This window comes from Podarcis muralis, chromosome 9 (assembly GCF_964188315.1).
Source record: "Podarcis muralis chromosome 9, rPodMur119.hap1.1, whole genome shotgun sequence".
Classification (NCBI taxonomy): Eukaryota; Metazoa; Chordata; class Lepidosauria; order Squamata; family Lacertidae; genus Podarcis; species Podarcis muralis.
In genome coordinates this window covers 37,316,772-37,338,785 of record NC_135663.1, presented here as the reverse complement: position 1 = coordinate 37,338,785, position 22,014 = coordinate 37,316,772, and the positions used below count along the sequence as shown (strand labels likewise).

The 22,014-nt window shown below is 42.9% G+C and overlaps 1 protein-coding gene and 1 long non-coding RNA gene across 2 annotated transcripts in view; one reads left to right on the top strand and one right to left on the bottom strand.

Moving 5' to 3' along the window:
* The first annotated feature begins 3 nt into the window (after nt 1–3).
* On the top strand, nt 4–6,585 carry LOC144328870 (uncharacterized). Its single transcript, XR_013394186.1, has 2 exons — nt 4–222; nt 5,672–6,585. It is a non-coding gene; the product is annotated as an uncharacterized LOC144328870 (long non-coding RNA).
* The window catches only part of SMAD1 (SMAD family member 1), a 36,461-nt gene continuing 20,896 nt past the window's right edge, over nt 6,450–22,014 (bottom strand). Inside the window, exons 3-7 of the mRNA XM_028743453.2 lie at nt 17,410–17,664; nt 14,754–14,867; nt 10,871–11,092; nt 8,594–8,850; nt 6,450–7,675 (exon numbers count right to left, since the gene is read on the bottom strand). Of these exons, the coding sequence (XP_028599286.1) occupies nt 7,532–7,675; nt 8,594–8,850; nt 10,871–11,092; nt 14,754–14,867; nt 17,410–17,664 (992 nt within the window). The 3' untranslated portion in view covers nt 6,450–7,531. The remainder of the gene's footprint in view (nt 7,676–8,593; nt 8,851–10,870; nt 11,093–14,753; nt 14,868–17,409; nt 17,665–22,014) is intronic.

Here is a 22,014-nt window from a genome sequence, read left to right as displayed (position 1 = left end):
GCAGCTGCGGGGGCGGGGCGGGGGCGTTGCAAAGGGAAACTGGAGCTGCTTCCACGCAGGCGCAGTCGAAGGCAGCCATGTCCGTTGGAGTTTGAAAAAAGTTTCAGGCGGCGGTTGTTGTGTCTGCGGAGAGACCTGAACCTGTCTCTTTCTTACAGCGGGGGCAAGGGCAGTCCTTTCACCTCCTCGCGCAAAGGGTGAAAGCAAAGATCCTTTAGTTTGGTGTGTGTGTTTTTTAATTGCCTTGCAAGTATTTGCTTATTTTATAACGCTTATATATTCCTTGGTTGATGAATAAATACATAAAATGCTGTCAAAGCGGTTCTTCGGGAGGGAGCGACAGAAGCGTCCTGCAGCCTCGTGAGAATACAGATCCCTTGTTGTAGGTGGAGGGAGGGTGAAATTCGAGATATTTCTGCCCATATTTCATGAGAAGGACATAGAGTGGCTTACAACAATCCTGCAGAGTAGACCAGGGTTGCTATCCACCCCAGCGCCTAGCCAAGCGGGGTCGTCTGGAACGTCTCCACCCCCATCATCTAGCCTAGGCACTCAGATCCAGCACCGAGGGCCTTTTGGCGGTTCCCTCGCTGCGAGAAGTGAGGTTACAGGGAACCAGGCAGAGGGCCTTCTTGGTGGCGGCGCCCTGTTTAGGGAAGTTTTTCATGTCTGACACTGTATTGTTTTTGATAGTTGGTTGGAAGCCGCCCAGAGTGGCTGGGGAGACCCAGTCAGATGGGCGGGGTATAAATAATAAATTATTACTATTATTGCATTGCATCTATTAAAAAACTCTCTGCTCAGAAGAAAGCTGCCCTGAGTTCAGTGGGACTTACTCCCAGGTAAGGGTGTGAGGGGCTATAGCAGTGGCTTTCAGCTAGTGTGCCGTGGCACCCTGGAGTTCCTTGAATGAGGCACCCTGGGGTGCCTTGAATGAGGGGTGCCGCAGGCAACAATGGCCTCTGTCCCTCTTTGCTTCCCTCCCTTCCTCTGATGCCCTCTCACATCTCTGCCTCCCAAAGGCTTGCGTAGCTGTTTGTTGCTGCAGCCTTGGCTACAAGCTCTGCAGGCAAATGGTGCCTCTGGGGCCGACCAGGGGGTGCTGGTTGCCAGCAGAGGCTGCCTCGGAGTAAGCAAGTGGGTGAGGGAGCCCAGCCAGCCAGTCCACCAGCCCTTGCTGTTGGGAATGGACAGACAAGTGGGAGGCCAGGAAGGCAGGCTGGTACCATGCTGGCCTTTCTTGTGCTTGCCGTGTGCAGTGCCTGCCCTGAGTGACCCCCATGCAGGTTCAGAAGTGCCAAACGTGCTGTCCTCACGTTTGGCCATTGGGCCACTAAGGCTGGGGGCATCCTCTTCTCAGGCCCCTGTGGAGCAGTGTGAGGAGGCACCCCTCTCTTTAGATGCAGCTCAGAGACCAGGGGTGGCAGCAGCAGCTGCCCAGAGGACTCCCAAGTAGAGGGGAGAGGCGAGGAGGCTGAGGGAACACTCAAGAGAGTGTGTTCAAAAAAGGGTGAGAGGCTGCCAACTCTGCAGGCAAGGGGTGACATAACTGGGTTCATGAGCCCCACAGGAGTGCCGCAGAAAGAATGTAGTTTGTCAAGGGAGCTGTGGACTCAAAAAGGTTAAAAACCTCTGGGCTATAGTGTTTTATCTAGGCAGCCAGGGCTCCTCTGGATGACAGTAGTATCTTTTGGCACCAGGTCAGTGAGGACCACTTGTTTTTTAAAATTCTCCTATATACAGAACTCCCTAGGTGCCTTTTGGATGTATCTGTAGGCTTCCCCCTCTGTGTCTATTAACTTAGGTCAAATAAGTGTTGTTTATTTTGTATAATACATGGAAGATGGGTCTTCCTTGGGAGGTTCTGGACTCTCCTACCCTGGAGGTTTCTAACCAGAGGTTGGATGGTAATCTGTCATGGATGCTTTAGCTGAGTTTCCTACATTGCAGGGGGTTGCACTAGAACGCTGACTCCTGATGTCCTTTCCAGCTCCATGATTCTGTTCTTCTGCTTCACCAATATTTCATTATGTTCCTATCATTTTATGTAATTGTATTTTGTATAAATTATAAGATTATAAATAAAACATGTTCTATTTATGAACAAAACATTTAAATAGCTGCCTTTCTACTGGTAGAATGGGAGGCATGGGTGTAGCCAGGATTTTTGTTAGGGGACAGGCTTTTGTTGGGGGGCAGAACCTGAGATCTGTATTGATTAACACCTATGGGGGGCACAGGAAGGAAACAAGGTCAGAAGGGGGCCACAGTCAGAAAAAGTTTGGGAAAAACTGATCTAGTCCAACTCCCTGCAATGCAATGAATTTTTTGCCCAACATGGGGCTTGAACCCACAACCCTGAGACTGAGTCTCATCCATTACCAACTGAGCTATTCCAGGTTCTGCAATAGCCCCATATTGTAGCTGCAATGGGGGCAGAAAATATCAATCCCTGTTAATATCTACATATTGTGAATTAGGAAGGGGAGGTTATAAACTAGCTCCTGTTATTATCTCTGTGTCTGGTGCCAACCCCTAAATGAGGTTGAGGTTCAAAAACCAGGGATGGGCAGCTGGTGTCTCCCTATTATTACAGAGCTCTGTAATCCAAGTCTTAGAACACAGAAGGTAAACAGTGGCATGAAGAAGAGGATTAACAATTATGGGAAGGCAACTAAGGTTTCTTCCACATCACTTGTGTATTAAGTGTTCAGTCTGATTTGCTTGCAAGGAGGTTATATGATGCCAGCAGTTTATTGAGCATTCTGATCTGCCAGGAAGTTCTATGATTTCACATCAACCAATTTAGCCCACATTTTCCTTAACCCTGAAATGTCTATTTTATTTTAACTGGAAGCAGTTTTGTTGTGCAAGAGCTCCAGATCCACTCTAATGGCACAGTTGAATCCCACTTACAATATAAAATGGAACTGTCCTAAATTCTAGATCTCATCACCACAGTTTAGAATAATAAGTAAATTTGCACTGATTTCAATCCTGGTGAAAGTAACCACAAATTCCCTTAAGGCATAAGAAAATAGAGATAGGCCCTGCTGGATCAGAATAAGGGCCTGTATGTCTGCTTGAGGGGTGGGCAACCTGCAGTCTTTTACATCACTTTTTAATCTTATATTAATCACACTGGCATCCTCTTCGGGTTACATGTCACTTTCCTAATCATTAGTATTCATTTTCTTTCAGGTTCTATTATTGTGGTTTTAAATGAATTCCAGGCATCCTAAAGAGATTTTAATTGACTTTCAAGTTTCACTTCCTTTTAACTGATCCCCTAATCTTTCCAAGGAGTGGGGGAGAGCAACAGGAAGGGTGATGAGAGCAAGGAAAATGAGCAACAGGCTTCACTTGCCTTGCCCTCTCCTTCTAAGCAGTAATGGGCCCAGAGGGAGAGGGCAACTGGCAGTGGGGACAGGGGCAAGGAAGCAGGTCCCTAGAAGGAACACACTGTAGGCATCATGCATGAGACCCCCCACAACACCTGGAGCCAGCACTGGCTGTGTCAACCAGCATATTTAGAAAAACAGTGCATTGGCCAACTGATCCCCACTGTCACACACATACACGCTTCCCTGATTTTCACTGCACTAGCCATGGACTGGCTAGGGACAGGAAGAGGTGATCAAAGTGCTGAGAAGTATAAAGGAGGCAGTTTGCTGCTGCTCCACCTCATTCTAAATCTCATCAAACTGGGGTTGTGGTTAAGTCTCCAGACAGATCACTTTGAGGCTAACCACAGCTCTAAACAGATCAGTGTTTGGCCAATACTTTACAGCCCAGTCCTATGCAGCCTAAGTCCTAATTACTTAGAAGTAAGTTGCCCTGAATTCACAGGGGCTCAACTCTCCACTAGGAGTACACAGCCTATACTTCTATAACATCACTTGCCCGTCCTATATGATGTCATATTCAATGCAGTTTTTCTTTAGAAGTTATCCTTTTTTGTATCGCATGAGGATGGTATAGTAACTGCCCATCCATTTTAAAGCCATAGGATAATACAAATCTAAAAAACCAAATTGACTCAGGCACCCATACATAGTTCTAGCTGCCCAGTTCTATGCATTCAGAAGTAAGTTTTGTTTAGGATTATTCGCAGATAGGCAGCAATCTTATACACACTCAAGTCCTGCTGAACTCAGTGAGCTCTGTAGTTAACATGCATGGGATTGGGCTGCAGATACAGAATCACACACACCAGGTCAGGCTGTTGGGCTACCTAGCTCAGAATTGTCAAGCTTGACTGGCCCTGGCTCTGGATGATTGGGTTTTAGATGCAGACATTTCCAGCCCTGCCTGGAGATGCTGGGAAATCGATGTGGTGTGAATTCATAGGGATTCCTATGTCCATTTTATCACAATAATATTTTTGTCTCCAGAGCTCTTGAGCTCTTTTAAGGCTTTGCATGCGTTACAGCTGCCAGATTTCAGGAGAATCCTGAAGTACTCTATGTTCACAACTGTAGGCCCCAATCTCTACACTTCAAATGTAAAAGATTAACTTTCCAAGTAAACAAAAAGCCTGGTTTGCAGCCATCTTCTTTTCCAGATGCTGTCAGAATGGTGTTTGTATTCTCTGTACCAGCAGGGAGTCAACAATTTTTGAGACATGTTCTTGTCAACTGGTGGGTTTCACTTAGTGACACTAGGCCACTAAACATGGCACACCTCAAATTCATGTGCGTGTCTGAAACACTTCCACTCTTGCTTCTTTTGCTGAGCCTCTGTGAAGCAGAATTGGAGAAGTGCCTGCATAGCATACATCTTATTAGCACATGCTGTCCTAAGTTGTCAATGATATAAAAACTTCCTGAGCCAAGGAGACACCCTTTAATAGGAGTTACATACCAAGCAGTCTTGGGAGGAGCAGGCACATTGCTATGTGCAATGTGGATCCCAGCCAAATTAGCTTTAAAGTAATTTAAAAACACATTGGAGCTATTTATATTTGTCTTCTGGCTAGTGAGCAGAAAGATTTTATTTTCAACCAAAGAAGACTTGCAATTACTATTATTTAAAGCTAAAGGGTAAACTGAGATTTTAAGTGTTTTAAAAACCAAGCCAAATTGCTTTGCAGACTGCACGTTCCAGTAAGTGTGGGAAACCTCATCTTATGACTCATGTATACTGAAGTGAAATGCAGTGTGACACTTTAACAAGCAATTATATTTGTGATAAGAGTGCTTTCTCTGAAGGCTGTCCTGAAGAGGGCAAATAACTGATCATGTTCAAAAAGTGTGATCAGTTACCATGCAGCATAAATTCAATACTTACCAGTATCTTTATTATTTGTTCCAGAGAAGTTAAAAGAAACTACAGCCTTTACCGCCAATAATACATATTCAGCTGTATATGGTTAAAAAGCTATCACCCTTTTAAAACCACATTCAGGTCCACTTACTTTGATGCAGTTCAAATTCTGTAGCAGCTGACAAGCTGAGCTGTCGAGTTGCTGCTCTTGATCCTAAAATATCCTATTTCAGCTTGTCAGCACAAAGCAGAAATGCCTGTTTATTTGATTAAAAATAATCTATTCACAATGTTAACTTGTTTTTTTCTGCTCTTACTGTGGGTTGTGTAACACTCATGCTGTCAGATATGAAAAACAGTTCTTAAATTCTAGTTCATGTCTTCTTCCAATTTGGCAATTTCTCAGGTGGCGTTTTGGCCATTTTACCTACACCAAATAACAACATCCCAGAAATTCTCATCAAAGGAGAGATTGCTTCCCGTCATCTTCTTAGACTGCAGGTTCTAATGACTCACATTGGACAATGGACCTTCCCATATGCACTGATGAGGTAGTTGCTCGAGGAAAACAACAACGTGGTGAGCAGTGACGGTAAACAAAGAGGCAACAGGGACTAGCAGTTTATTATGTGCTTTTTGGAGCTATTTCCGCTCTTCCAATGAACCTGATGGCTGATGGTGCTATTAGGCCAATTTGAGTTAAGGATGATTCTTCTATCCTTAAGAAACTAATCATGGGAAGATGGATATTGTGCACACTTCCCTTCATTATTAGCATGCACTCATCTTGCTGCTAGGTATATTTCTTCTTTTTAAAGCAGTGAGCATAGAACCATGGTACATCCCTCACACCAAGACCGCTAAGCTTGTGTTTTTCAAGCAGCTAAAAGGAAGGCAAACACATGCAATGTGGTAAAATAAGGCAGTTAAAAGCACCAGCAAAGTTTTAAATAATTTTACCAATAAATTTGGCAATAAGATTAGACAATGAAGCTACCTTTTTTAAAAGAAGGCATAAAAGGGAGCTTCAGGTATTGCTTGTGCTTCCATGCTGACAGCTTGCATATCAGTTCCATTGCATATCTCCTTTTCCAAGAAACTGTTCTCAGCAACTGGTATTCATTTATATCACAGCTACTTCATGTTTTGTAGTTTGATAAGGGGGAAAAATGCACAAGAGTGTGTTTTAATCAAAGTAAGCAATACGTTTATTTGAACTTCAGTAGAGATGAACCACTAAGTTTTGGAATAAAAAAATACTGGAAAAGTACTACAGCTTGAATGAATATAAAAACATTAGCAGAAAGAAAACAATTTAAATGGTAAAAAATTAACCTTTAAGTCTGAGACACTTGAATAGGTTGTTTAAGTCCTCCCAACATGTGCTAACATCTGCTAAGTTGGCAAAACACAAACCTTTTACAAAACGAAAACAGCTACTTCTGTTATGTGAACTGCATAAAACTGTCCAATCTTAAAAAAGGCTGTATAGTTTGTCTTGAAATATACAGACCTTGCAGTACATGACAAAAGCATTTATTGACTCAGCCTTGCTTCATGAAGCTGTGCTTGGGCAGAAATATATCAGTAAGATGAAGCCTCTATAAAAATGAAATGCACACAGCAAGACTTGGACTTATTTAACAAGCTATGTTTACAGTATAATTCTACCTGTCCATGTCAGCTTCCCTTCCCACCCGCCTCCCGCAACTATATTTCTTTAGGCTAGTCCATCTCTAACTTCCAGATACACTGTACATACATTTAGCAAAGAGCATACCTAAAAATTCTTGCAGCGGTATGGTCAGTACACAGTTTCAGAAGATTACACAGAAGCCTTAATTTTTCTGAGGATAGCAACTATTACCAAGAACCATTAGCTTTCAAATATTGTGAGAAGCTTGTTAAAAAGGAGAGTAGCCTTCTTCTTTTTTGGTACTCGTCCCAGAAGGCAAAACACAATGGAAATTCAGCACAAGGGGATCTTAGTGTTCTAGATAAGATTGCTTGAGAACAGCGTCCCGATTACGTGGACTTGGGTCATCCCTAGCTATTACACGCTGCCCTGTATAAAGATTACTACTATGTAAACTAAAAAGTCTTTGATACCAACAACTTAGTAGCGGCTTTTCCTGATCTAACAGTTGGTCACAGAGGTCAAGTATAATAAAGGCTGCTGCCAGTTTTGTACATGTGTCTGACTCATACATCCTTCAAGTACATGCAAGGCTCAATAGTTTCTTAAGTGTAGCTGCTCCAAATCCTTTTAAGACACAGAAGAGATTGGGTTATGAGGAGAGCCCATCTGCGTAAGAACTTTATCCAGCCACTGAAGGGGACCATGTAAGTGAATCTCAATCCAGCACGGTGTGCTTGTGACATCTTGCCGATGATACTCTGCTCCCCAGCCCTAGAAACACAGAGTGATTGTTACAACAATTCTTGCTACAGATTTAATTGCATTCTGAGAATCCAAAGACAGTAACATGGCGTCATATTGAGTAAAGGAGACAGTATTTTTATTTCTTGCATTAACGGAGCGCAACCATTTTCTGATCACTGAATTTTAATCTGAAGTAGATTTAAAACCTTGCCAGATGGGCCCAATTGAAAGCCCTGAAGACATGAATCTTCCAAGTAAGTGATCACGCTCAATGGGGTGGGGCAGCTTGTGCTGTAATGGCTTCTACTTTCAAGGGAAAACACCTGTTGATGTTTAGTCAGGCAGTGCTGCTCCCTCAATTCTTTATACTTTTTTTCCCCCATACACACTGCCATCTATTTTGTATCCAGCGTCTGTGCACCTTAGCTCTAGAAATTCAGAGATATTTTTTTTTGATGGATGTTAAGGTACCACTGAACAAGTTAGCCAAACACAACATTTCTCTTTCTCAGTGGCTGCACCCAGATTATAGAACTCTCTGCACAGGGAGCACCTACCAAGCTTCTTACTGGCCTTCCACTTAATAGGAAAGACGTTTCTGATAGGCATTAGACCCACTGGGGTGATTTCTCTCCTGTCACAAGGTATAGTTTTATTGCTTTATTACTGTTATTTATCTTTTAATATCTTTCAGTTTATCTGTTAATATCTTTCAGTTTTAAGTTTGATTAACATGAAAGACACAGTGCAATTTTAAAAAATCAAGTATTTCTTGGCTTCAGCTCCAGAGTACTTTTTTGGAGGATTTGTTGAGCAGGCTCAACAGCAGCCCTCAAAAGATTTAAGTTTTGGGCAGCATTTGCATGCACATGCCTTTGTCTGTCTAGGTTGCTATTCCCAGGCAAAGGCCTCGCGAAGGCACACTCACCCCAAAGCCTTGCTTACCTTTACAAAGCTCATGCGGATAGTGCACATCTTGGTGAGTTCGTACACAGTTTCAAAGCCATGGTTCACCGACTGAGCCAGAAGTTGAGCAAACTCTTGGTTGTTGAAAATTTTCAAACTGCAGCCACTTGGAATTTTGCAGACTGTAGTTGGGTGGAAGCCATGATGGTAATTGCAATTTCGACTTTGCACAAATATACTACTGTCACTAAGGCACTCTGCATAGACTTCACCACCGACATAATACAGGTGAACTCCTATAAGAGAGACATGATTCTGTTAGTTTTATTCTGAAGTCAAAGCACTTCAGACTGCTGCAGGTATTCAAAACAGCAATTAATGGGTATGAGTATTTTCTGGTGCTGTTGTCCAAATGAGGATCACACACCTTCTCCACAGTGATGCATGAATTTTACATACCTGGCCCAACCGCATAACTGCAGTTGTCCAAATTTATTACTCGCATGCTGTTTAGGCAACATTTTTTGGACATCTGCTTTTCTGGACATTTGCTCATATCCTTAGATTTGAAGGATTTTTCTAGTTAAAAACTAGGGGATTCAGATGAATTTGTGTCTAATGAAACCAATGGGATAGAACGACATCTGCTCAACTCTCATTAGCCAAGCAAACCAAGTGCCTCTTCATTTTATCTGGTCTGAGTTTTAGCTTCTATTTAGATTGGGGTTTACTGTAGTTTTAGCAGATCTTCTTAAATATGCATATTTCTTTGCAAAATAAAAATGGTAATTTAGTAGTGTGTGTGTGATAATTTTCAAAAGCAAAATTTAAGACTAAGACATCTTACTGAACCATTTAGTAAAAGGAAATAGGAGTTCCTATGTGCTGCATATCTATAGGTCCCAGGTACTAATACTGATTCAGCTAGAGAAATTAGGCATACTCTTCCTTATTGGTGGCTATCTGCCATCTAGTGATCTTTGACCCAAAGTGAAATTTAGCGGCTACAGCTATTTTCTCAAATTGGGCCACCAGTGTGGCATAATGGTCAGAATGTGAGACTAGTACTGGGGATATCTACTACAGGGTTCAATGGCCCCCTCAAACACTGAAGCTCAACTGGGTTAATACTATCTCTCAGCCTAATTTATTTTACAGATCATTGACAGGATAAATAAGATGCCGTGTATATCACCTTGGAACTTCTTGGAGGAAGGGGAAGATATAAATGTAATTAAATAATTTGTCCATAACTAGATCCCTAGTAAGGAATGGGGCTGTTACGAGGAAAAAACATTAAAACCCTGCTGCTATTCAAACTTTTAAAAGTCCTTCAGTGCACCACCAAAAGGCATGTTCTGAATACTTTTAAAGGCACCAGTAGTGGGTAGTCCCCAACTGTGTCTTACACATACCTGGAAGAGAAAGTCATCTTTTATATAGCCAAAATACCAGTCATACCCTGAGGGGGAAAGTATTCCTTGTTCATATCTAGCTTTGTAAAACCAAAGTCATATTCCAGCAAAACCAAGTAGGGAATTATTAATACAAATAATTGACAAACTATTTTTATTCCAAGACAATTTAAAGTATAGAAGCTATAGTCTTCACTCAAGACCGTCTCTCTCTTTTTTGTTAGAGAGAGAGAGAGAGAGACAAAAAGCAAATGCTTCTAGAAACACAAATTATACAGAAAACCAGAACATTACTAAATTACTTCAGTTCTTAAAATAAAGGAGACAGCACATTGTTTTTTATATAGTTTTATATATTGGGGGTATTATGGGTTAAAACAGGTGGCATATACTGTAATACAAGCACTTTTATAAAAGATAAAAATAAATTTTAAGTGATTCCTCTTTTTCTCCTATGGTTCTCAGTACTATTTTACCTTGGAAACAATTTCAGATTCTGAACTGGGAAAGCAAGAGATGTCAACTTCTCTGCCCTTTGCAAAAAAGCCTTCACCACTATTTTGCAAGCTATGTTAATTCTCCTGTAGCTGCATCAGGGAGCCCGATAGTGATTTTAACCCCTATATAAGAACCTTGTGTAGTAATAGATCCACCAGCTTAATTGCAGCTCAAGAGGTTTATATTCCAACAAAACAATTTGGGAGAAAACTGTCTAGTTGGAAGTCGGATCGTGCGCAACCCTGTTTCTATGTGTTGTTGAAATTTCCTTGTTTGCAAGGAGATTACATTGTGTAACGCTGAATATGTTGCTTCTCAATGAAGCCTTGAGGCAAACAAATGTTGCTTGCATCTCAGCTCCTCTCTCTTTCCACTTTCAAATATGAACAAAACCCCACAGTACCTTTGCCAATATGCCGCCTGGTGTTCTCAATGGTGGAATTCCGGTTAACATTGGAGAGCAGCCCTAGGCAAAACCTGTTCTTGTTGTTTGAAGGATCAGTGAAGCCATCGACCAACACACTTGTTGAAGAGGCATGAAATGCCTCTCCAACACGATTGTTAAGCTCATAGTAGACAATAGAGCACCAGTGTTTTGGCTCTTCATAAGCAACTGCCTGAACATCTGGAAAGGAGGAAAATCAGAAATCAGTGACACTAGAATTAATGAGTTCCTGAGCTTTAAAGTTTTATTTATTTTAAGTGTGTAGGTTTTGGCTTAAGATCACTGAAGAACCAAAAGGGGGAAAAAATAATCTGGCTATGCAGCTGCTAATTAGAAGTCATTCTCTCACAATGCCCTATTATGCAATACATATGAGCCACACTAGCAATTCAATCAAAGCCTCCACATAGCGAAAAGAGGAGGAGTTCTAACTGGTAGTTTAATAAGCAGTGAGCAGATTCTTTTTACCACCCTGCTTTACAAGTAGACTCACAAAAACTGGGGCTGCAGTACTGATAATCTACTAATTGGTTAGGTTGAGAGTCCCTGCAGTAGAATGATTAGACTGGCTTCCCCCCAAAATGATTGTAACCAGTAAGCTTTACTTAGCTCTATGTTTGGGCAGGTGGGCTGTGTTTGTGTGGCAAATGAGCTAGAAAGGAAACTACCATGTCTCACTCAATTTACCAAACGATGTTGACTGGTCACCTAGTGGTAATCAGTTTCATCACAGCCCACTTCAACGCTTTAGAAAACCCAGATGTGCTACCGTAAACCATGCCTATTTACAATGAAGTCATTGGACAGTATGCAATTCAAAATGTATGCTTTGCACCGGGAACTATTGCTCAAAAGATTTGCCACCTTGAGCAAATGTCCATATCATGGTGGAGTTGCACTTCCAAGTCAGGGTCTCACCCACCCTTTAGGATCCATTCTGTCTCCTATGGCAACTCAACTACCATGTTAAACCACTGGTTGCTGGGTATTTGGAGCATGGCGTTGCAAGTACTTAGCACTTATCTGTCCATGTCAACTGGATCAGAAGCTGAGAAAATGCTGTTGGCCCTGAAGCAGTGATGGGCTTGTTGGAAGCCAACCAACTGAGAATGAATCCTTCTAACACAGGGGTGTTGTGGGTAGGTGGTTCCTGTGTTCAGGAATCAGGTGGATGACCCAATCTAGAATGGGTTGCACTGTCCCTGAAGGAAGATGTTCCTAGTACTCCAGGATTTCAGCCTGCCACAGAAGTCCCAATTGCCTTCTACAGCTAGGGGTGTTTGCTGGGCTGGCATACCCTGGCCTCAGTTGTCCATCATAATGACCTCCTGGGGCACTCTATGACCATCTCAGCTGTGATCTGCTCCCTGCCTTGCAGGCCTTTTCCCACCTGGCCCAAAGTGGGCTTCGTGGCCAGACTGGGATCTGAATTTGAGAACTCTCATCCTTCGTCTGACACAAACCACTACACCACAGTGACTTGTGGTAGCTAAGAAGGAAGAGTCAACCAATGACAGTCATAAATATAGTTTTGGCTGTAGGAAACCAATTATATGGAACTGAAGATGGCAGACTATATTCCCCGAGCTGGTGAGCCTCATATGACAACAATGAGAATTTGAGCCTTTAGTGCCATTGGCCAGTCCTGTGGAGCACTTTGCCAACAGAGATTCAGCGGCCACCTTCTGTGCCAACTCTGAAACACCTGCTGAAAACTTTTCTGTTCCATCAGGCTTATGCAGGCAATTAAGAGTACATCCCTCATCATGGTCTATTGTTGTTTGTTTTTTTCATTTCTTTTTGCTTTTAACTAGTTTTTAAACTTATAATATATCGTATCCTACCACAATATAAACTGTTTTTATTTTGTTGTAAACTGCTGGTATATTTTTATGATACAGCGGTATATACTTTTTTGTAAATAAGGCTTTTCTCCATCCTGTTCACTGATTACCAAAGCTATGCAAAGAAGTGCTGATTCAAACAAGCCATGATATTTTTAATCCTTTCAAGTCATTGTACAGCAGCCTTTAATTATTAGTAAGTAGGTGCACTCTTCACAGTAAGATGCCAGCAACCATTAAGGCTGCACACAGCTTTGCCCTAGTTCTCAAACTCAGGAAGAAATCCTGCCAGCTGGCCATTCCTGCAGAATGAAATCATATCTCTCTCACACAGATTTCATACTAACTTCCTCACATTTGCCTTAAGTCATGCAGAGCAGGTGTGCTTTGTCTCTCCATTCCCAGCATGAGCCAACAATAGGAGTTACCCAACTTCATTGACAGGATGCAGCTTGTTAAGTCAAATCTCTTAAGACTAACAAATCTTCACAAAGAACAGGCCTCTCTAAATGTCTGCAGCGAGAGTGCTTGAGCCTACGTTTACTGCCGGTGCCCTTCCTATATGCGAACTTCAGCAGACCTTTTCTGAAGGGCTATAAAACAAAGGATGTGACCGTACGTACCAGGTAGAGGTACGGGAGTAGAGAAATGAGCTCACAGAATTAAGGGAAACAGGTGTGCGTAAACAATGTAAGTGTAAAGGAAATAAGCAAGTGTAGTTTCACCCTCGAAAAAGAAAAAGAAAAAGAAAAACGGGAAGGGAGGGATATTAAGATCAGGGGAGGAAAAAGTTACCAGATTTAGAGGGAGCATCTGCCACTAGTTGCTACTAGTCGTTGGGCCTGCAGCATTACTACTTCTGTGCTTGTGATTGCAACATCCTTCAGCTGTCCAGTACATACTGTTCCCTGCCTCCTGCTAAAATATCTGGCCCCAAAGCCACAGTGGGAAGGGCGTGCAGGAAACTGCCATTGTGAACACAGAAGTGGGTAACGCTGCAAGTGCTGTGATTTCTGGTAACAACACAGCTTGTAAAAATAATCTGGTTCCAGATCCAGCCATCTTGACAGTGCTCTTGGATGAAACTGCTATGGTCATGGTCTAGCCAACACACAACACTACATGCGGCAGTGCCAGTGGCAGAAATTTTATGATCCTGCCACATGAACTGGAGCCAACCTAATGAGAAGCACACTATTTATATGCATCTCTTGTGACGCAATACACAGCAGTTTGTTGTGATCAGAATATCCAAACAAACCCTTAAAGACTGGTTAGACACACAGCCCTCTGCTTACTGGGGCTATTCCTAAGGAATGCAAGAATGACAGGACAAAGATACAGGACAACAGGAAAACTAAAGTGTGCAGAAGGTCTACAGAGTCAGGCATAAGCAATGATAAATTTGCTTCTTACTTTTGTCAGCAACAAGGTCTATGTGAAATGAACAGATCAGCAAAACTACCCAAAGATTTGCTTTATTGGTTGCAAGCCAGCTTTAAAACAAAATGTTAAATAACCAAGAGGTTGTCTCCTCTTATTTTTCCAAGATGGCTCCAAAACTGCTGGCACAGAATACACACTTTGGTTATCTGAGCCATCTTGCCTGCAGCTATGAGGAGGAAGAAGCAGTGCATGATTTGGTGCAGGTCTGGCTGAAACACCATTTTCCATACCTTGTTACTTGGGGAGAACACATCCACTGACATTTACTTGCTATTATGCCAGACTCTTAGTACAGAGCATGAGCGCAGCATTATTAAATCATAAGAACCTAAGGCCACCTCTGTTGGATCAGACAATCTAGTCCAGCACCCTGTTCTCACAATGGCCAACCAGAAACCTATTGGAAGTCCATAATTCAGATATGATCATTCATAGCTTCCTATTCATAAAATGTATGCTACAACCATGTTTACACTCCACATGCCACATATATATGTTAGACCACATTTCTTATTAAAAGGGGGAGAAAAAAACCATAAAATTTTCACCACCTCTGCTTATTTCTGGAGGAATTGAAGGTGCCATCATATTTGTGTCCATTGGCTGTGAACCATCCTGTGTCATCTGATCTTCTGGAGGCAGATAAGCAGGAGGGGGAGTATCAGCTAAATGGGAAAAATACAGGACAGATAATTTAATTTCTCTTTGTACATTAGTAGAAAGCGCTAAGACAGGTCAAGCAACAATTTCCACCTATTTATGATAACCCAATAAAACTCTTCATTCCTGTGTCTCAAGTGAGACTTGCTAGACAAAACTAAACTCTTATAAACAAGGCTAACAACGGAAACCATTATTTCTCATCAAGGAATAAAAGTTTAGAGTTTCTTTTTTAGGGAACTAGGCTTTGAATCAGATAAAGGTAAAGTTATTCTACATGAGATAAGTGATTTTGAGGAGGTTTGGTTTTTTTAATGTATGTTTATCATAGCTAGTGATTTTAGGTGCTTAATAAATATCAGACCTGCTGGAAAAAGATTTCAGCCAACACTATTGTACTTCTGTTTTTCCTACTTTCCCAGTTCCAACAGCAATAATTCCCTATTATGGTGCTGCAACAGAACTAACAGCAGCTAAAGCAGCCTTACAAATAAGCCAGTTAAAGTTGCCAACCTACTAAGAGGAACCCATATTCTCATGCTGGGAGGGAAGCCCCCCTCTTTTAAAGATGTGCAGAAATGCAGGCTATTTTTTTAAAAAATGCATTTGATCGAGTGGAATGACAGAGGAGGGACAGAACTGAGGATCAGGCTTTCCTTCCTCCACATCTAGCACAGAAACCAAATGGCAGGAGAATGGAGTGGTCTGTCCTTCCTCCACCAGCCCACTGACCTGCATGGAATTACTGGTGGCCTGTGGCTTTCAGGTGAGCTGTTAATGCATGACCACTTATCAAAACAAAGCATTTCAATTAGATGAACCAAGTAACATTTAAGTTTACTAGCAAACGGGCTGCAATCCAGTACATAGCAAGATTTACACTCATGTGCTGTTGACATCAGTGCTGCTAAGCCCAGTTTATTGCCGAGTGGCCAGCCAGAATTAGGTTTAAGCTGTCACCAGCTATACAGTTGTTGATTGCTACACCAGGAACAGTTTGAATACTTCTTCTCTTCATCCATGTTTGGGTGTTCCTACATTGGTTTAATTTTTTAGAAGTTTAAACACAACTGAGCAGTTCTTTAGTATCTTTTTACAACCCAAAACACACAGGAGAGATTTGGAAGAACTAACGAACAGTGAGAAAAGGCTATTTCTGTGCAACATTTAAAAGAGCAAACTTCATGCTGCTCTTTGTCTACTTGCCCTTTTGAGACACTGCAAATTCATGTCATAAGATACTTCTACCAATGTGAAGTGTGGGTTTTGTTTTATTTTTAATGGACAATTGCCTTCCCCTGGTCATTTGGATTTGATCTTCCAGCACCAATCTGGAATCCTAGTTGAACAAAGCACCTCATTGATTTGACTTCTAATCTAGAGGGCAAGTGCAGCTCCCCTCATTTTTTTTACCAGATTCATAACTAACTTCAAGATTATGCTACATCATGCTCTACAAATGAAGTTCTAGCTAGTGAAGAACTCTATGGACCCAGTGGATTTCCAGTGAGTAATTCTCTAGCAGCACATTATGCTCTCACGATCAGCTAAGGTAAATCTTTTAATGCTATCTTTATGTGGTAATTCATTAAAATCCTTGGATGCTCCGTAGTTTCAAAAACTCTTCTTTGCAGACTAGGTAAAGCCAGAGAGACATTACGCGACACCTATTCACAGAGAACTGACAGGTGAAAGTTTAACACAGCCAAAGGTTCAGTGGGCAAAAATTGCAGCTATTGTCCCAATTGCACTGATCATAAAATTATGGTTTTTGACAAAAAGTATGTACAGTCATAACTCGGTTCTCAAACGGCTTAGTTGTCAAACAAATTGGCTCCCGAACACGGCAAACCCAAAAGCTAAGTGTTCCGGTTTTCAAACATTTTTCAGAAGCCGAACATCCACTGCAGCTTCCACATGAGTGCAGGAAGCTCCTCAAGCCAATCAGAAGCTGTGTCTTGGTTTTCCAATGGTTTCGGGAGTCAAATGGACTTCCGGAACAGATTAAGTTCAAGAACCAAGGTTCCACTGTAGTTTTAATTGCCATAAAGAAACCTTTAAAGGTAAAGGGACCCCTGACCATTAGGTCCAGTTGTGACCGACTCTGGAGTTGCGGTGCTCATCTCGCTTTACTGGCCGAGGGAGCAGTGTACAGCTTCCGGGTCATGTGGCCAGCATGACTAAGCCACTTCTGGTGAACCAGAGCAGCGCACGGAAACGCATTTACCTTCCTGCCGCAGCGGTACCTATTTATCTACTTGCACTTTGACGTGCTTTCGAACTGCTAGGTTGGCAGGAGCAGGGACCAAGCAACGGGAGCTCACCCCGTCGCGGGGATTCGAACCGCCAACCTTCTGATCGGCAAGTCCTAGGCTCTGTGGTTTAACCCACAGCGCCACCCGTGTCCCTGTAAAGAAACCTTTAAAAGCATGCAAATGTTTGCATTTTCATTGGTTGCCATGAGATACTGACCAAAGCAGAACATGTGTCCCAACCATGCCCTTAACACTGAGAACTTACAACCAAGGCCTCTTGGAGCAAGCTTACCTGGCATCTGGAAAGGACTTCCTGGGTCTGAGCTGGCAGGTGAGTGAGGATAGGTGCCACTGCTGCTTCCCGGGGAGTTTGGGTAGCTGCTGTTGGGCGAGTGAGGAAACGGATGGCTATTGGGCTGTTGGAAAGAGTCTGGGAAAGTAGCATTGTGTGGCATGTGTGGCTCGTTTTGTGGCACGCGGAATTGAGCCAGGAGACTGTGCTGTGGGTTGTATTCACTGTGTCTCGGAACAAGCACTGGAGGAAGAACTGGAAAGTTGGGGGGGGAGAGAGAGAGAGAAAGACCGAAAACTTAGTTCAAGACCACACTTACAGAACAAAGGCAAACTCTTCCATGGATACAACCATTGCATGTGAAGTATTCACATTCTAGGAACCAACAGGGCCCAACAAGGATACTTCATTGGATCCTGTCATTACATAACTTAAATTCATACAGTGGCACAGTGACTGCAAGTTTCCCAGAGTCGTAAACTCGGTTTTCACAGTAGCTGGAAACAAGATAATCAAAGGATTTTGCTGTGTTTTTATTTACAAAACACGGAGCAGTGTTTTGTATATTTAATGCCAACGTTTGAAACTTTTAGTGCGTTTTGCTGGCTTGCTAACCACTTAATGGTTTGTAAGCCAAAACCTTGTTAACTAGGAAATTCTTCTGAAGACAATGATAGCACTACATAGGCTATGGACAGAGAACTTAAAGAGACAACAGCTGAAAGTTTATTTTTAGTATAAGCAATGTGCTAAAAGGTTAATACTGAAATGCTACGGTTTCCTACAGTTGCCAACTAGATATCTATGGAAAACTCACGGGCAGAACATGACGACAAAAAACCCTCTCTCATTGTTGCTCCCTAGCAACTAGTATTAAGCAGCAGGCTCCTGAGGATCCCGAAAGTCATGTTATACAGTGGTACCTCGGGTTAAGAACTTACAGTGGTGCCTCGCAAGACGAAAAGAATCCGTTCCGCGATTCTTTTCGTCTAGCGGTTTTTTCGTCTTGCGAAGCAACCCCATTGGCGGCTAAGCCTATTAGCGATTTAGCGCTATTAGCGGCTTAGTGGGCTTAGCGGCTAAGCTGTTAAAAGCCTATTAACGGCTTAGCGGCTTTGAAAAAGGGGGGGGGAGCAAAAATAAATAAATGGCGAGACTCGCAAGATGTTTTCGTCTTGCGAAGCAAGCCCATAGGGAACTTCGTCTTGCGAAGCGCCTCCGCGACGGAAAAACCTTTCGTCTTGCGGGTTTTTCGTCTTGCAAGGCATTCGTCTTGCGGGGCACCACTGTAAATTCGTTCTGGAGGTCTGTTCTTAACCTGAGGTTCCACTTCACCTAATGGGGCGTTCCGCTGCCGCCGTGTGATTTCTGTTCTCATCCTGAAGAAAAGTTCTTAACCTGAGGTACTATTTAAGAGTTAGCGGAGCCTGTAACATGAAGTGTCTGTAACCTGAAGCGTCTGTAACCCGAGGTACTACTGTACATAGTAGGAGTATGCATCCGCTTCAGAGAGAATCCAAATCCAGAACCAAATAGGCCACTCTGCAGGGATTTGGGCCTTGTTTGATACAAAATGGACCTTCTCCAAAGCAGTCTGAATTGGGCTGCTCCCAAAGCTTTAAACCCAACTTAGGAAGAAGTGAGACACCAGACAGTTGAACATGGACTGTACACAGTATACTAAGCATGGTCACACTAAAAATGGTATCGGAAGAATTGGTTTCTTTTTTCTTTTTTCTAATGATCCTGAGGTAATTCACCCTTGTCATGTCTGCCGCAAACTGAGTCAATATTTTCAGTGAGCTATCCACCATGACCCTAAGATCCCTTTTCTGCTCAATCTCCATGAGCTCAGATGCCCTCAGTATATACACAAAGTTAGGATTCTCCCAGCGCCCCCACCATATGACTATATTTACATTAAGCTGCCTTTTCTCTTTTATTTGTTAAACTTTTACCCAGTCTGTCCAGTGCATTTGCATTAAACAGACTCTTCCAATGCATTTGTACTTGGCATTTTACAACAATTAAAAAGTAAAAGCACATTCCCATAAAAGAGAACAGCACAAAAACTCAGAAACAGGCTGGGAGTGTCAGAACATTCTCAAATGAGGCTTCAGCATATGAAATTCACCTGCCCAGCTAGATAGACAGTTGCCAGAACAGGGAAGATTTAACAAGTGAGCAATGAAATGTGTAAGGGGGGGTAACATAGATCTTGCTGGGCAAGGTATTCCACAATCTGGATGCAGCCACTGAGAAGGCTCTCCATATACCTTCCTCAACTATGAATGGGACACAGATGGGTCTCTCTAATCTATCTTAGGTATAGATCCAGGTATCATCATGGCACAAAGCCATTTATTGTTTTAACAGTCATCACCGGCACTTAAAATTATGTGAAGGAAATAATTCTGCAACCAATGCAGCTATTACAGAATCTGTGTGGTATGGTATCTTTGGTGAGCACCCACTGACATCCTTGCAATTAGATTCTGGACCAGCTGAAGGTTTCTGAAATCTCAAGGCAATTTCATGCAGAGGACATTATAGTAACCCAACCTGGATGCAACCAAGGCATGTGTTACTGTGGCTGGGTCCGATCTTTTCTGGAACAGACGCAGATACTGCACCAACCTAAGCTGGGCAAAGGCATCCTTGTCTACAGTCACTACGCCCATGAGACACAATCTCCAAACATACAATCTGCCTTCTCTGAATCTTCTGTCACCTGGCTTCCTGTGAACTCCCTGCATCTTCAGCAACAACACTATTTGGACATCTAGATGCAGAGCCTGATGTAGGAGTGCCCCCAAACGACGAACCCCAATTTTCAAGTCTTGTCCAGAACAAGCCAAATCCCTATTCCAAGAGTCCATCTCTCAAACTAGGATCACCTCTGTCTTTTCTGAATTTTGCTTCAAGTTATTTCCCTTCATTCAGCCCATTACTGCCTATGAGACCAGGTCAGGACATTAACAGTTCCCCTGGTATCTGTTGAAAATGTTGCATCTTCTCCTGGGTTCCTGTAAGGAGACGGCGCCTAGAATAACAAATGCCTTGATTACCAGAACAAGCCACATCGTTCCTCTCCTCTCTCACACATTTAAACAAAGGCATATGAAACACTAAGTTTTTTTTTGGGGGGGGGGGCTTGTTTTGCATTTTGAGAATAGCTGGAAAGAGAATCTTCAAAGTGCTTCTAGCAATCTAAAAGTGGATACACTAGTCATTTTCTCCAAGGTTCCAGAGACACTGGATTTTCCATGCAAACGACAGACAAAGGGCAGAGGGGAAAAGAAAGTGTCGCTTTTGGTACGGCGTTTCCTTAACAGCTCATGGAAACCATGTCGCTAATTTAAGACTCTCCCACATTGCGAAAGTATGTGAAAGCTGCCTATCGTGAGATTTCCCTTAATAAAAACACAATTTGCAAAACACAAGCACCGTGAAGTGTGCTCTCAGAAGCAGAGATGTGGGACCAAGAACTAATTTAGGTCCCAGAAATGGCAAGAGGCTTCAGTCTGAACCTGCTGCAACAGAAGACAAACATTCATACTTCACACATCACTTTTAGTGCAGCTAGTAGTGAGTTAGTGGACCCCCCTGGTGGGATACAAATGGTAGCAATTGAGCTGGGAAGAGTTGCCTGTCCCAGACTCTGAGAAGGATTCTATACCTTTTCAGACACCTTTAAAAAAGCAGCAGGTCGACTTGAGTGTGGCTTCTCCCATTTCTGCGCTAGGAAATCTTCCCACCAGTGCCATCAGTAAAAGCACAGGAGCTTCCCAGTGACCCGGGTCCCCCAAATTAACATCCTTGAGCAAGAGGGCAAAACCCCGAGAGGTTCAGATGAAAAACCTGCCTGTAGTTGGATTGGGATAAGCACGCTTAGCTTGATCAAGTTGGACACCTCCACTGTACAAAATAAATTGCTAAAATTCGACACAGCAGGAAAGGAAGCTGATCTCAGAAGTAGCTGCCAGCCCAGAGGAAGAGGCATAATCGAAGAGACAGCTTGAGACTTTGGCTATGTTGAGCCAAGCACACCTGTTGCTGCAAAGTAACCAAGAGGCACTGATCTCTTATTTGGAGAGGTTGCAAGATACTGGAGGATACAGCTGTAGAGCATTATCACTTTCCTTTCTTGAAACGAAAAAGGAACTGATTTACAAGGAGAGCAGTTGTGTTCTGGTACTCTCTCTAGAGCAACTCTGTCGTCAGGAATGTCTGCTTTGTTCACCTAGTGATGGTTACTAACTAAAAGTTTGTGTTGCTGCACAGCAGTGTTGCCAAGCACAATAGATGTAGCCCGCCTTGTCCCTACTCTCTTTCCCTCTTCTGCACTTCTGAAAGATCCAGCCCGCAGACAGTCCAGGAATTGCGTGTGGATCACCAGTGCATGTGTTCTTTACCTCTCCCTCACATGGGGGCAGCGCCTCCTCCCTCCCTCCCTCCTCCTGGCTTCTCCCCGCCCTGCCTAGAGGAGGAAGGGGGCTGGGCTTTGTTGGTGCCAGCAGCAGCAGCGCTCGAGTGGCCGCCATTTTAAGTAGCCTCTCTCCAGAGCCTTTTCACAGCCCCTGCCGCTTGCAAGACACAGGCAAG